The sequence below is a fragment of the Octodon degus genome, unplaced genomic scaffold (genome assembly GCF_000260255.1).
Source record: "Octodon degus isolate 3935 unplaced genomic scaffold, OctDeg1.0 scaffold00124, whole genome shotgun sequence".
Classification (NCBI taxonomy): domain Eukaryota; kingdom Metazoa; phylum Chordata; class Mammalia; order Rodentia; family Octodontidae; genus Octodon; species Octodon degus.
Window position 1 is genome coordinate 3,161,222 of NW_004524700.1, and position 17,077 is coordinate 3,178,298.

A 17,077-nucleotide genomic window follows, 5' to 3' on the forward strand; every position below is an offset into this window, starting at 1 on the left:
GAGATTTGTTCTAATAGTGTTTGTAAATAGGATATCATGTCTGCATCTTGTACAGCAATTAACCACTAGGAAGAATGTATGCAATGTGTTAAATATTGAAACTGTCCTACCAATTTGGTTTGAAAGTGTCATTGCTATTTGTTTCTCAATAAAATTATGTGGAAAAAAATAAAAGAGCTAATTAGATTTGGGACTTCAGTTTTGCAATGACATTGCTCATGTATGTACTATAGTTTTTCAGGCTTAAGAATAAAGGATTTTTAAGTTTTGGCACAAAAAATAAATAAATAAAAATATTAGTTTTTAAGGGCGGGCCAGATAGCTCAGTGGCCTAAAGCTGCTTAAGCAGAGTGCAGCAGCTGGGGTGTTGTACCAGCCCTGCCCCCAGAGTACGCTGAGAAGGTGATTGGGACTGGATGTGGTGGTGTGTGCCTGTAATCCCAGTGCTGTGGAAGCTGAAAACAGGATCATTACAAGTCTGGTCTATGTAGTGAGATACTGAATATCTTGTAGACCCTGTACCTATGTAACTTTTAAAAATTATTCTTTTATTTGGGCGTGGTGGCTCACACCTGTAATCTCAGCACTTAGGAAGCTGAAGCAGGAGGATTGCTGTGATTTTGAGGCCAGCCTGGGTTACACAAGTGAGTTTTAAGGCTAGCCTGGACTACATAAAGAGACTGTGTCTCACCATCCCCCACCCCATTCTATTTTTAAAACCCTGGTTGTTTTTGTGTACTTCATTGTTTTGAGGTTTTTATTTTTATTTTTTTATTTTTAAATTTTTGGTACTAGGGATCAAACTCAGGACCTTGTGCTTGCTAGGCAATTGTTTATGCTGCTGAGCTATTTCCCCAGTCCAGTTTGTATTTTTAAATAGAGTATTTAATGATCACTCTTACTGTTGAATTTGACAAGCATGGCAAAGGGCCAATCTAATGAGCCCAAAGAGAGAATTTGCAGAATGTACACGTTAAGCAGCCCTCAAACTGACTTTGCATGAAATCTGGGCTATCTGTATTTATTCTTGCTGAGGAAAAATTTGTTTAAAGTTGACTCTTCTCATACCCTGTGCCTCAGTTACTTTTCTTTCCATTGCTGGGACAAAATACCTGACACCCAAAATTAAGGAAGGAATAGTTTAGTTAGCTCACAGTTAGTGGAGCTTTCAGTCCATACTCAGCTGGCTCAAGGCAGAGGGCAGCAGTTCATGGTGGTGGGAAAAATGACAAAGAGCCAAGGGAGGAGCAGCAGCTATGGCTGCTTAGCAAGCCTTTCTTTTCTCCTTACATTGTAATGCAGATTAACCCACTCCAGGCAGGGGTTGCACTCACACCCTTAATCCCTACATTGGATCATGAATTAATCACAAACTCTAGACACTGTCCATGACTGCATGAGGCTTTTGGGGGGAAAATTAGACACAAACCATAACATTCTGTATTCTGATTCCAATCTTCACTTGTTTTTATAGCTGGAGACAATTGGATGGCAGCTTAACCTTCAAATTGCTCATTCTGCTCAAGCAAAACTAAAATCCCCTCAAGCTGTGATACAACTAGGAGTGAACAGTGAAGATTCAAAGGTAAGAAATGATGTTCAAATGAAATGATGTATCTTGGTAGTTCTTACACTTTGTTTTTTTGAGAGAGGGTCTTGCTGTGTAGTTCAGGCTGGCCTTCAACTCAGTGATTCTCTTGCCTCAGCCTTTGGTCTTACACTTTATTGATAACAGGGCATTTTTAGATAGAACTAAAGGTGAATTAATTGAAAGTTCTTTGTGACAAGTTTTGATGTCAAAATTCAATGTCACTGCTATTTATGTGAAGAAATAGCTTATCTTGCAAGGTATACCTTTATACCTGTACATGATATACCCTGATTTGTCTTTTATTCCATATTTCTGCTCCCTTCATCCTTATTTACAAAAAGCTTTGTTTTTATTTTATCCTTTTCTTATTTTTTTCTTTTTCCTTTCTTCCTTTCTCCCTTCCCCCCTTCCCTTCCCTAGTTCCCCTTTCCTTTGAATAGTTTCTTCCCATTTCACTATATCTCTTGTAGAGTTTGGTTAGTTTCTCACTAGTTAGACAATGTGATATTTTACTTGAGTATGGCCTTAGAGTCCATCCATTTAGCAATAAATGTCTCAAGTTTATCCTTCTTTATAGTAGTCCATTATATAAAAACATATCTTTTAATCTATGAATACTGTAGTTTAATTCTGAGGAATTGGAAGCAGTTTGGTTATAAGTTGGAAGGGTTCTATTTTGATTACCTCATGAATATGCTTTAAGCATCACAACTTCAACAATACCTGACTTTTGTAATTCTCAAGTACTCTTAGCTCTTTCGCAGCTTCAAAATGTCTGTTTATTATAGTTTTAGACAGTGGGAATGAATAATTCTAGTAATATAGTCATGTTTACATTCATGTTATTTAGGAAGTTAATACAGATATGAAATTCAGTTCATTTGAGATAAGGTTTGAGTACATTTCTGTTTTTATCTATTACTATTTTGAAATTTTGGATGAATATTATTATATATGCATATTTAGTTGACATAACTTGCAGGGCTAGACCACTGTTTTCATTAACAGACATAGGAAGAGGAGTTACAGCCCCAGATGTAAAGGACACGTTCTTCCATCTTGGGCACAGATATGACTTCTTTGTATTGCCTCCCTACAATGGTGTGTGTGGATTTGGTTCACATGTCCTCTATCTCCTAAACAGTTATTATAAAGTAAAATGTAAAAAGCTACTGTCATTGTGGACAGAAACGTGGCATCTCCAAGTGATGCTCTATGGCCTCTCTGTAAAGTGAACCAGGACTTACGCTGCCTGTTTGCCTCAGCCAACTGCAACCTGGAAGTGTTACTTTTTTGTTTGTTTACATTCTTCTGTTTTATGATCTGATGCTCTATTCTTTTTACTCTTGCTTGACCTGACTTCTATTAATAAGGACTACAAACTAGTTTTCTCCAAAAATTGCTATGTTCTAAAGATTCAGGAATTAATGGGTTCAAATATTAAGTAAAAGGAGCATGTTTTAAAAGCTGTTTGTTAAAGGGAAAGCCTTTATGAAAAGAAAAATTAGTTTGTAATTCAAATCACTATAAAATACCAAGTTGTTATACTTAGGAAAAGAAAAATCGTTTCTATCATGGAGTAAAATTCTTTTAAATATATATTTTGTAGTAGTTATACTGCATGCATTTACACATTAAAAAGCTAAGAGGATTAGACATTATAACTCTTGAGACTATTTTGGTGGTATTAATTTGGAACTGTTGAACTAAAAATTTACAATAATTTACTCAAGTATAGTTTCTAGAGGTTTTCTTCTTTTTCATTTCCAACATGCACATGAACAATGTAGTGTGCATGAAGTTTCAGTTTTTATCACACTAGCTAACGTTGTTTGACTGTGATCTCTTTTCTTAGAACATTTGTCTCAAGGCTTTGCTGTTTTGCTACTAATTTTATCACAAGAACTAGAGGGTTTTAGCTTTCCTGCAGTATTTTGATATATATTCTATTTTTTTTTTTTTTTCATTACCTTTGTGTCTGTGTACTGCCTTTTGCAAAGGAAAATGTTTTTTCTCTTCCACAGATACTCCAAAATGAGTTTTCTGAGGGTTTTGTTTTGTTTTTGGTTCATTTCATTAGGGGGCAGTAGAGCACTTTGTTCATCTAGTCTTTTCTGGCATTCACAGTATTATTTGGAATAACATTTGAAATAATTGTGAACTCAGTAGTTGTGGGCAATGCTAAATGTTTACATTTCTGTTCTGTATGTAACAGTAGAGTTCTCTTGTTTCCATCAACAAAATTAATGTCTATTAGTCAGATACATATAGGACAAATAAATGAAATCATCCTGATTCAGCTTTTTCTTAATTTATGTTCTTTTGCCAAAATAAAATTTATTTAAAAGCCATGTACTACACACTGTTGACTTTCTAAATGCATTCTGTCATTGATATTATTTTTTTTTATTGGAGAAGGAATAAAGTAATCTCCAAGATAATTGAATGACTCTATTAGGTTATACTTTAACTACTTGCAGGTTAATTACAGTCAGTTGATTTTTTAAAAAAATCTTTGAAGAGTAGCAGTGTCATATACAGCAAATGTTGATAATTTTGAATGATGTCAATGATTTAACTTTAAATATCCCCAAAACATTAAAATAGTTAATTTTTTTCTTAGTCTGATGGCATTTTTTCTCATTTTATTATTCAAATGAATCATAATTTGTTAAAATAGTGATAAAAATATTTCATATAGTTTTAAAAGAAAAAATACTGAATATTACTGTTTTGCAACAACTAGGATAAAATCATCTTGACCAAAAACAAAAACAAAGGAAACAAACTTTTATTCCTTATGTTACTGAATTATATTTAAAAGGTACTTTATGGATAGATAATCATGATTTTAAGTGAACTAAAGTTTTTTAATATTAGTTTCTGAAGTAGAGATCTTCATTTTTTTTTCTTTTTTGAGATCTTTATTCTTATTCTACTTACAGTGAGTAAAAAGAGAAAGAAGTCTTTTTAACTGTTTACTGGTACTAAGGCATGATATTACCTCTTTTGCTATTTGAAACATCTTTTCCATAGAGGAAATAATAATTTTATCTTATTGATAGAAAAAGGGAGATAGTGATGTTAATTTTCTTAAGTAATAAACTAGTAAAAAGTACACCTAGGATTTGAAAACAGACTATTTCATTTCAGACTCATGTGTTAAAATCATTGGTATGATGCTGTATCATTTTGCCTATATTAATAATTTAGTAGTCGATACTGTAGTATGAATATATTTCTCAAAGTGTTGACCACTTTTCTGAAATGTAGAGTTTTTGTTTTTTCTTCATAAGATTATACTTACATGGATTCAATGTTGCATTTTTGTTTTATTTGGTTAAATTGAAACAATTTAGCACTTTTAGACACTTATTTTTATATAGTAAAGAAAGTCATGTACGATATCAGTTGGTTTTACAGACACTGTATTTACTAACAAAATTTCAAATGTTGATGTCTTATGAACAAAAAAATAGATTATGTTACTGAAAATACATCCTTACATTTACTTAGGATATATGCAATAGTATGCTAATCAAATAGAGAAATCCTGTTGCACAAATTTAAAATATTTTGATCTACTTGCAGGTTATGTTAGTATTGCCTAACTTGAAGGACCTTCAAATTTTTCTGAGCTGTCATGAGCAGGTCTCAGCTTTCTAAAAGTATTTGTTTAGGTACCCGTATATAGTATCTTTATTAGCCTACATGACTTTAAAGGATACTTTTAACCCTTTAATTAATCATATGAACAAGATAATTTAACTGATGGAACATAATTCAAACATGAAAAGACATTCATTTATTTCAACACTACCAGATAGCTTTTCAAAATTATATGTATTTCAGGTGTATAACTATTTTGATATATAAAGTGAACTGACTATTATAGTGAAGCAGAATTAACCTACTCAGAACTCTTTATTATTATCTCTCTTTTTTTTTATGAATTTAGGACAGGGTCTACAGGGTCTCACTACAAAGATCGGGCTCCTAGTGATTCTCCTGTTTTCAGCCTCTCAAGCACTAGGATTACGGGTGTGCACCGCCACACTCAGTCTCAATTGCTGTCTCAGCATGCCCTGGGGGTGGGGCTGGCATGGCACCCTGGGAATCGAACCCTGGCTGCTGCATTCTGCCTAAGCAGCCACTTTAGTCCACTGAGCTATCTGGCAGGCTCACTATTATTATCTTTTTACATATCTGCTAAAAGCATCTCAAAAATTTATTTTCTTTGCAGATTTTGAGTACACAATACAATCTTATTAGCTACACTCTTTATACTGTATGTGGAACTGAATGTTTATACACTTTGGCCTGTTTCCATTTTCTCAACCTTATGATCATTGTTGTGGTCCTTTAAAAAAATTCTACATATAAGTGAGATTGTACTGTATTTTTCTGTGTCTGGATTATGTTTCTTAAGGTAATGTTCTCCAGGTTCATCCAGGCTGATTCAAATGGTGGTACTTACTTTTTTTAAAGACTCAATAGTAATCCAGTGTGTGTGTGTGTGTGTGTGTGTGTGTGTGTGTGTGTGTGTATGTGTACATATAGAAAAACACAGTTTTTTAGATCTATTCATTTGTTGGGAGACATTTAGGTTGTTTCTAAATCTTGGTTGTGAATAATGCTGTAATGAACATGGGAGAACAAGTATCTTTTCAAAATACTGATTTTATTTTCTGTACGTATACCCCTAACAAGACATACGGCTTGTCACTAATTCTGTTTTCAATTTTTTGAGAAAACTACCATACTGTTTTTTATAATGGCTGTCTCAATTTTTATTCCCACCATTAATGTCCAAGGGTTCATTTTCTTCACACACTTTCTGACACTTGTTATATGTTGTCCTTTTGATAGCATTCTAATTTATGGTATCATGAGTAGTGTGAGTTCATTAACATTGTTTATCCCAACTTATGAACAAATGCTAACTTGCCATTTAAATATACCTTAGTTTCTTCCATATTTCATGGTTTTCAGTGTACAGATCTTTCCAATTCCTTCATTAAATTTATTCCTATTTTATTCTTTTTCATATTATAAATGGGATAGTTTTCTTGATTTCTGTTTTCAGATAGTTCATCATAACACTTATTTTTGTGGAGTTTTTTTAGCATTTTTTTTTTTTTTGTTGTTGTTTTTTTTTTAATGCTCAGGAGCATGTCATCTGAAAATAGGGATGATTTTTACCACCTTTTACAGTTAAGTACTTTTTTAAAAAAATGTGTTTGGTACAGGGTCTCACTATGCAGCTTAGACTCCCTAGTGATCTTCTTATATCAGACTCCCCAGTGCTGGGATTGCTAGGTGTGTGCCACCACACCAGGTCTTGGTGGCTGGCTCCACATGCCCAGGCCGGGGCCAGCATGGTGTGTGATGTTGGGATTGAACCCCAGTCCTTGCACTTGCCTAGGCAGGTGCTTAGATTGCTGAGCTATCTCTGCAGCCCAATTGGGTACTTTTTTTTTTTTTCTTGTCTGATTGTTCTTGTTAGTATTTCCAGCACTATGTTGAACAGAAACAGCAAAAGCAACCATCTTTACCTTGTACCAGCTCTCAGAGGAAATGCATTCAATCTGCCTGTATTGATTTTGACATTACTTGTCTCAGTTACTCTTCTCTTGTTTCTGGGACAAATACCTGACACTCAAAATTAGGGAAGGAAAGGTTTATTTAGCTCACAATCAGTGGAGGTTTTAGTCTATGCTCAGCTAGCTCCAAGGCAGAGTGGCATGTGGAAGAGGGCAGCAGTTCATGGTGGCGGAAAACAGCAAAACAAGAGCAAATGGGAGCAGTAGGGGCAATAGTGGTTACAGAGAGCAAGTCTCTTTCCCTTAAGTTGCACTCAGGCTATATTCCTCCCACTGGGTATAGTACTCACATCCATAATCCCAGCAGCACTCACACCCATAATCCCAGAGGATCATGAGTTAGTCATAAACTCTAGAAGTGTGCCTCATGACTGTATAAGGCTTCGGGGTAACAACTAGACACAAACTATAACACTTGTGAACTTATTTATTTATTTATTTAGTGCAGTATCTCGCTATGCTGCTCAGAATTGTAGTGAGCCTGCTGTCTCATCCTCCCCAGTGCTGGGATTATAGGCGTGCTGTACCACACCTGGTTTTGGTGGCCATCTTGGCATGGATTGCACTACCAGGGATCACACCCAGGTCCTTGCACTTGCCAGGCAAATGCTTAGACTGCTGAGCTCTCTCCCCAGCCCTACTTGTGAACTTTTCTTTAAAAGGTCTTCAGGATATTGAGGGAACTTCCTTCTATAACTATTTTACTAAAACTTATTGAAATTAAGAAAACACATTGAACTTTATCATTATGCTATTTTGCATCTATTGGGATGATCATATTGTCTCTATCTTTCATTCTGTAATGTAGTGTATCACATTTTGGTGTATGTTTAAAAATAAACTTTGTATCGTAGGTCTAATTTCCACTTAATAGGGTATAATCTTGATGTGTTGTTGTAATCAGTTTGGTTATGTTTTACCAAGGGCTTTTTCATTATTATGAAAACTATGGCTGGTAGTTTTCTTGTACAGTCTTTGTCTGATTTTATTACCAGTTCGATGCTGGCCTCACATAATACGTCTGGAAATATTTTGTGTTTCTTTTGTTTTGAAAAGAATTAAGGATTATATTCTTTTCTGATGTTTTTAGTCTTCAACAGTAAAGCCAATTGTTATAGCTTTTAAATTATTAATTTTTGATCACTATTTGGTAATTTTTTTTATTCTCTAATGAATTTATTTCTGCTTTAATCTATCTGTTCCTTCACCTAAATTTGAGTTTAGTTTGTTATCTTCTAGATCTTTTTAATTTGTTCTTTTTTCTAGCTTTTTGAGGTGTAAAGCTAGGCTGTTTATTTGAGATGCCTTCTTTAATAAAGTTTTTTTTTTTTTTTTTTTTTTGCTATGAAACTGTCCTCTCATTGTTGCTTTTGCTATAATCCATACTTTTGGTACTTTATGTTTTCATTTTTGCTCATTCCCAATTTCATTGTCCATTTCTTAATGTTGTTGATTGCAAGTTTCATTCCATTGTGGTTAGAAAAGATACTTTGTATAATGCTGGTTTTTCTGAATCTGTTCCTAGGGAATCTTCTTTGTACTCTTTAGATTGGTATTTTTCTACTGTAGGGTAAAAGTTCTCTATATGTCTGTTAAGTTTATTTCATCATTAATTATGTTTAAAGCTGCCATTAACACAGTAGATGTTTTTTTAAATGGTGCATTATGGAGTTATGTAACACCCACATTTACTTTTTAGGAATATTTCTATTGATGAATTTTTAATTTTAATTTTATCAGTTTTGTTAAACAACGTATGCTTAAGAGGAAAATAAAATATTGATACAATAAAATATTAAATTTTTAATATATAATGAGTGTGCAGAATAAATGTCAACATTTTCAAATCAATTACTGCTTATTTGATTTTTCATGTCTATTAATATTTGTCTTATATATTTTGATGCTCCCATATTTGGAGCATTTAGATTTATGATTGTTATCATTTTCCTCTTAAATTTTTCCCGTAACAAGTATGCAGTGACCTTCTTTATCTCTTTAGGGTGTTTTTCGGGTTTTTTGGGGGTTTTTTTGGTGGAACCAGGGATTGAACTCAGGTCCTTGTCCTTGCCAGGGAAGCGCTTATTCCACTGAGCCATTCCCCAGCCCCTTCTTTATCTCTTTTGATCATGCTTGGTTTGAAGTTTACAATGTCTCAAAAAAGCATAGTTACTTCTGCTTTTCTCTGGGTTCTTGTTGCATGGAGTATTGTTTCCCCTGAATTTCTTTTTGAGTTAAATGTGTTTCTTGTATACAGCATATTGTTGGATCTTGTTATTTTTGTTTGTTTTTGATACAGGATCTTGCTACACAGTTGGGATTTGTAGTGATCCTCCTGTCTCAAATTCCCAGGCCTGGGATTACAGGCATGCACCACCACTCCTAGTTTTGGGGTGGTGTGGCATGCCTGTGGGTTCTTGGCTGGCTTGGCATGCAGTCCTGGGGGTCGAACTAGGGACCTTAAGCTTGCCAGGCAGGTGCTTAGACCCAAGCTATCTCTCAGACTCAAAAGCCATCTTTCTTGATGCATTCTGCCAATATTTCTTTTGATTGGTTAACTGATTCCATTTACATTAGTAGTTATCACTGATATATATTGACTTGTCTTTGTTGTTATTTTCCTTCTTTTGGTTCCTGCTTTTCCCCTCTGTTCAATTGCTTGCCTTGTCTGGTAGTTTCTTTCTTATGTTCTTAGAATTGTGGTTTCTTTTATCTCTACCTAGAATATCTTTCAGTACCCTTGTAGGGTTGGTGTTCGTGAATTTCTTAAGTTGTTCTTTGCCACAGAAGTATCTTATTTCTCCCTTGGTTGAACCAAGAACCATGTTCTGGTTTTGTACTGAATTTCTGGGCTCTTGATTATCATATATCTGGGTATAGATTTTTTGTTGTCATGGGTGTTTTAAGTTCTATATGCCTCACTTTTCTGTATGTCAGATTCTTTTCCCATGCTTGGGAAAATTTCTGTTACTTCTGCAGGTAGTCTTTTTATGTCAATTTTGTTGACTCCTGCTTTTTCCTTGACATCTATCAATCTTACAGTGTTTTTATTTGCATCATTTTGGAGCAGTTGAATTATTATTTTTGGTTCTTTGTTATTTTTATTCTCGAATGAGATTGATATTCTCATTTGGCCTAGAATAAAAGAATTAAAGTCTTATTTTTAATATTAGATGTAGCAGTGAGAAGGTATTTTTTTCTCATTAATGTATATAAATACATACATGCTACTTATTCTTTTTTCTAAAACATGTTATTCTATTACCTGAAGAGGAATTCTATAAAATATTGGACTTTTTACTGATTGACTTGGATAGGAAGCTTTTAGTCAGAATTGTCTTTAATAGTTCCATGTCACTTTTTCAATTTTAAATGTTTTATTCAAACAGTAAAATATAAGATATTAGTTTTATATTAAAAGTAATGCAAATAAATCATTGAAGTTTTCCTAAGTTGGTAAATCTGAAGATTCTAGGAAGATTAGTTAACATATCGGTAAGTAGGACCTCTACCTACTTTTAGGTAAAGAAATTATAAAAATTTTTTGGAAGATTGAATAAAATTAAATTAAATCATGAGTAAATAAAACTGACCTAATTTCACTAGAAAATAAAATTTATTTAACTTTTACTTTCAACCATAATTAACTAAAGAAAAGTTATTTTTGACTCTGCAAAAAGTTTCAATTTCACATGTCTTTCCCCATCTTAAGATTAAAAACAAGTGCTGGTTCTATTATACGTTTTAGGAATGCCCTAATTTTTATTTATGGCATTTGTGTCAGTTACTTAGGGCTGAGAAAATTTTTAGATAGATTAGTGGCTTTGCTTTTCAAATAAAATGACTGAGGAATATTCCTTGTTGTTCTTTTAAATCAATTATGATTCACTTTTCTGTTACCTCAATTGTATATGGTTATCACACAAAACTCAGAAATTATAGATGTGTAGGAGAAACTCATTGATTTAGCACCTCGATGTAGCCAGTCTATTTGATATGTTTTGTATGAGTATATGTTCCTTGTGACTCTTTTTTCATTATCTGATCATAATGTCTTGTTAGGTTTTATATGCTACTTTCTTTAACTTAATGGTGTAACAAATCTTTCTCAGCTTATTTAAAACTCATCATAAGCATTTTAAATGGCTACATTATGTTTTGGCTATGGTAGACATGCTAATTCCTCTTATCAAATACTGGCTTTGTTTCAGTATTTGGTGTAGTAATATATTGTGATAAACATCTTTGTGTAACTGAATATAACTTAGTAGGTGCTTAGTAAACAAATATTAGTGATGAATTAATAAATGAAACTTCCGTGACATTTAGGGTTGTTCTTTAGTAATATATTACTGAGTGAAAGAGTATAAACTAAGAAATCAGACAAAAGACATCTTGCTACAGTTGGTTTCCAAAATAGCTTTCTTTCCATAATCATTTTGGTAATGCTCACAGACAAGCAAAAGGTTGGATTCGCTCAGAAGGTCACTTTCAAAGATTTTAAGAGTATTCAGTCCATTCTGTGTTACAACAATGAGATACTTAAGGCAGGCTAACTTTTTAAAGAGAAATTTATTTAGCTTTCATAATGAGAAGCTCGCTTGGTACATTTTGAAGCTTAAGATCCAAGCAGAATAGTGCAGGCCCCTTTTTGCTATGTCACCTCATGGTGGACAGCAGTGATGGCAGGAAGCGAGAGAGATACACAAAGATTTTTTTATTTGAATCTTTAGATAGCTGTGGCTTAGTCAGATGCACAGCACGTCTTATAATGTGAAGTGGGTTCAAGTAAAACCTAACAGCTCCTCTTGTCTGAACTATTACCTTGTATCAGCTTGAAAACTAAAGTGATTTAACTAAATGGAGATTTACTTTATGTGTTAGGAGATCCCAATGTGTGACCAATAGCTGTTCTTTGTCCTGTTGTTGATCATATATATGCCTAACATTTTTGCACTATTTCATAATGAACCCCTTTAGGCCCCTGATATAACCCCATGAATCAATTAAAATGAAAATTTTTGTTTTTTAAATCAATAGTGATTTTTCTGAATTGCTTTTCTGAGTCAGATATTCCAATTTTGGAATAGAGTTATACATTTAATATTTGAAATAAAATGAAGGTAGCTATATTGAATTTTATTATGTATAGATTATTGAATAGTAAATCCTCCTAATGATTTTGTTTTTTAAAAAACAAAGAGTTGGCAAACACTCTTTTTCTTCCTGACATAGTTTGAGATTTAAGCATGTTTGTAGTGTCAGGTACCATATGAATGTAAATGTACAGCATTGTGAACAGATTGGGCACATTATGAAATTATTTTCACATTTTGTTCTTTGCATGGGAACTGTTTAGAGAAACTAAAATTACATGCACAGGACAAATAATTTTAAGTTCCTATATAAATCACTTTAATTTTGTGTTTTTAAAATTTCTCAGCTACCTTTAATGCTTACATAAAAGTCTAATCTTTTAAAAATCTCATGTTATAAAGTGAAAGTTCTTTAAGGATTTAATTAGACCCACAAGTCTTGTTGAGATAGTGCATGGGAAGCATTCAGTTTCATTCATGTTATTCAGTGGAATGGGATACCCATACTTAAATGGAAACCTGTCATATTTAGGGTGATAGACGAACAAAAGAATTAAAATAAGGTTATCAAGCAATGTCACCCCTTTTCTTATCAATTATTCCACTATTTGGTGTCCACAAAAAGAAGACACAGAACTAATATAACTTTTTTTGGAGACAGGTCTCACTATGTAGTTCAGCCTGGTCTCAAACTTGTGATAATCTTCCTGCTTCAGGCTACCTGAGTGCTGGGATTACAGTCCTTCATCAAACGCTTGGTCCTAATATAGTGTAATTTTTATAAACTGTGATAATTTATTTTCATAAGTTTTGATTCCTAAGTATAATCAATGAAGTAACAAACTATGTGATTGTTATTAAAATACCATATTTTAAGTTTTAAGAAATTTGCTGGAATTATCTAGAACTTATATAAATTTTGCTTGTATTCCTGTAACTGAGCTATTACAACATCAGGGATACTCTATTTGTTGTGATTATCACAGGCAGTTAACCAAAACATATAGTTGACAATGTACTAGATAAAGATGAAGTGTAATAGCAAATGAATATGTAGGAAGGAATTCTTGTTTATAAATTTTATTTAAAGGAATCTTGGTTTTGTCTTTTAAAAAATTCTTTTATAAGTAATTTACATTATAATAAACCTAGAAAATGTAGGAAAATAAAGCTTACCTATAATCCTACATAGAGGCAGTCATTTTGAATGATGTATTTAATTGCTGTATAGCTTTCCAAATCTATCTACTATAAACTAATTTTCTTCTTCAGAGGATTACATTGTAAACATCTTTCCTAGCAATAAATGAGCTTCTACTGAGTGACATCATTTCATTTTTTTTTGTATTTTAGGGAGGGTCTACAAAGTGTTCAGGGTCTCACTACTAGATCGGACTTGTAGTGGTCCTCCTGTTTACAGCCTCCAAAGAACTGGGATTACAGGTGCATGCCACCATGCCCAGTCTCAATTGCCCTCTCAGCATGCCCCGGGGGTGGGGCCAGCATGGCAGGCCCAAGTATCGGACCCCTGGCCCCTGTACCTGCTTACAGACACTTCAGTCTGCTGAGTTACTTGGCAGGCCCTTCCATGGTGTTCTTTTATTTGTATGTTCCATCTTTTTGTTTCTTTTTCTCTTTAGGGGATAAATCTGGCTTTCAAAAATTAGCTTTCAAAGCGATATTTAAACTATATAATAAATACAGTGATTTTGGTTCATGAACATCATTCTTTCCATGGTTCCGATCATAGACTAGACTGCAGGAGAACCAAATCAAATCCAGTAATCAGTTAGGACTGACATTGCCCCTCTCAGGAATTTGATTCAGTTGTCCTATTTGGTTTGCAACAAGAATCATGGAAAGAATTAAGTTCATATGAACTGAGGTACCACTGCACTAATATATTAACTATAGTGACAAAAGCATTATTTTGGAAATACTGTCCATGTAAATCCTTTTAGAATTCTAACTGCCAAAGTACTGGACTTTTTGTTGCCTTTTTTTTTTTTTTTTAAGTGCCTTTTCCAGGTGTTAACATTTTCAGACATGTAATTTGTAATGTTATGTAAAACCATGTGTGTGTATTTATTTTTCATGAAGTTTCCTATTTGTTACATCTCTGTCTTCTTCCCTCTATTACCCTTTTTTTTTTTTCATAAAAGATCAATATACATATGGTATTCTTTCAAACACATTTCATTTTTTCTCATGGAGTTCTAACATGTCCATCTTAAAGGATAATTTTACCTGGATTAAATGTTATCAGTCCTTAATGAGCGCAACACTGCCAATACCCCAACATAATACTCTTGGAATTCTCAGCAGTAAAACAAACAGATTGGTCTAGGTGCAACTTTATTTGTGGAATTTAAAGCTATTGTGGATTAACTAATGGTCAACTTGTAACACCCAGCTGAACTACATCAGCATGGGGCTGAGTGTGAAAGGCCCAGCTGAGGATTTTTGCCAACAGCATAAAAGGAGAGCAGGAGAGGAAGATGGGAACTGTTGCTGGAGAAGCTTTTCACACTCGTTTTCCTGATATGAATTCAGCAGTTTTCATCGTGAGGAGCTCCAGCCTTTACAGTCATTGAGAATGGCTGTGGTTCTCTTCAAGGGAGCTCTGGTCTTTACCTTTAGCATTGTTTCCTAGCTTCAGTGCGCACTCCTCAGCCTGCTGGCACAGATCCTTCACCCCACTGGCCTAGTCTTTCTTTCACCAGTGGCTTTTGGGTCAGATCACCCAGTGTAGTTCCTTGATACAGACTTGTAGGAGACATAGCTGTGGGCTTTAGATCTTCAGCTGGACTCATGTGGGACATTGCCATAGGATCCAGGCCTTCAACTAGATTCTTTGGGTCTCTAGTGCATGAACAGATCTCTTGCGTGCTTCTGCATTTGACTTTGAGTGAATATTATAAAAGAATCATATAAATTATATGTTCTGTATTAAACCTGTTCTCTTGTAAACCCAGACTATGACAAAAGATTATAGAATTTTCTAGCCCAAAGATACCTTAAATGGACTTGGCAAAGGATTCTCTACATAACAGCAAATGAGCAAAACAAAAGAATATATAAGTTATATTTCACCACAACCTTTGGGCATTAAAGGTCTGTAATAGCTTTTGTCTAGCCATACCCTCAAAGCCTCCTGCAGTCTTGGGGCAGGCTTCTGGAGTTTATGATTGATTCCTGGTCCAATGCTGGGATTGTGGGTATGAGTGCTAAACCCACCCTGGGGTGAGCAGCTTGCATACAGTTTATAATGGAAGGAAGGCTTGCTCTTTGTTCCTCCCTTTTGCTCTTGTTGCTTTTGCTGTCTTCTGCCATGAACTGTTGCCCTCTGCCATGTGCCACTCTGCCTTGTAGCCAGCTAAGTAAGGACTGGATCCTCCATAAACTGTGATCTAAATAAACCTTTTCTTCCTTAATTTTGCGTGTCAGGTATTTTGTCTCAGCAACAAGAAAAAAGTAACTGAGATGAGGACATTATCAAGAACATGAAAATACAACCTATAGAATGGGAGGAAGTACTTCAAATCATATATATCTAGTAAGAGATTTATATCTAAACATATAGAGAACTGTTAATACTCAACCGGACAACAGATAGACAATCTAATTAAAAAATGAACAATGGATTTGAGTAAATATTGCTCCACAAGTGATATACGAATTGTCCACAGGCACAGGAAAGATGTTTAGCAAAATTAATCATTAAGAAAGTGCAACAAAGGAAAACCCCCAAAATGTGAGTACCAGTTTACACTCTCAAGACTGGCTATGGTTAAAAAAAGGAAAATATATATTGGAAAGGTTATAGAGTAATTCAGACCTACAGATATTATTGGTAGGAATGTAAAACAGTGTAGATGCTAGGAAAATAATTTGGTAGTTCCTTAAAAATGGGTATGTAGATCCTACAATTACACATTTAGGTATGTATGCTAAAGAATGAAAATAAGGATACAAAGGAGTACATTACATGAATGTATATAGTAGCATTTTTTAAAAGTGAAAAAGTTGGAAAACATCTTGCCTCAGGCCTTTTCTGCTGCTGTAGCAACATACCTGAGACTACATAATTTGTAAGGAACAAAAATATCTCTCTTACTGCTCTGGAGTGTGTAAGAGAGATACTCACACACTTCAAAGTGTGAGTTCAAGTTGCTGACCTTTGATGTCTGGTGGCCTTCCTGTGTGCTCAGGTAGAAAAGAGTCACAAATAACAAAGTTACTCTTTCCAGACCTTTTATAAGGTCCTTACTATAATTGAGGGCTCTGCTGTCATAACGTCACTTTTTCAATGTCCCACTTTGGTTAATCATTTTCAGCAAAGGATTCTGGGAACATAGCAAATGCAAATGTCCACTGAGCCATCACAATGAAGTATTGATACTTACTGTCATGTGGATTAACCATTAAAACATTCTGTTAACTAAAAGAAGCTAGACACAAAGGTTTTATGTTGTTTGATTCCATTTAAATAAAAGGTCCATGTGAGAAAATTCCATAGAATTAGAAAGCATGAATACTATTATGGACTACTGGACTCTTTTAGAATATTTTGCTGAGTTCACATACCTAGAATATTTAAATGATGGAACTAAAGAGAAAAAGGGGATACAGATGAATGTCCATTTTGTATCTGTGTATTCAAAATGGTTAGAATAGGTATACAGTTACATTCCCTTAATGAATAGAGGGATTTGTTCTAATAGTGTTTGTAAGTAGGATATCATATCCACATCTTGTACAGCAATTAACCACTAGGAAGAATGTAT

The 17,077-nt window shown here is 34.1% G+C and overlaps 1 protein-coding gene across 1 annotated transcript in view; it reads left to right on the forward strand.

Moving 5' to 3' along the window:
* The window catches only part of Commd10 (COMM domain containing 10), a 204,353-nt gene that overhangs the window by 23,687 nt on the left and 163,589 nt on the right, over positions 1-17,077 (forward strand). Inside the window, exon 4 of the mRNA XM_023700568.1 lies at positions 1,475-1,585. Coding sequence (XP_023556336.1) covers positions 1,475-1,585 — 111 coding nt within the window. The remainder of the gene's footprint in view (positions 1-1,474; positions 1,586-17,077) is intronic.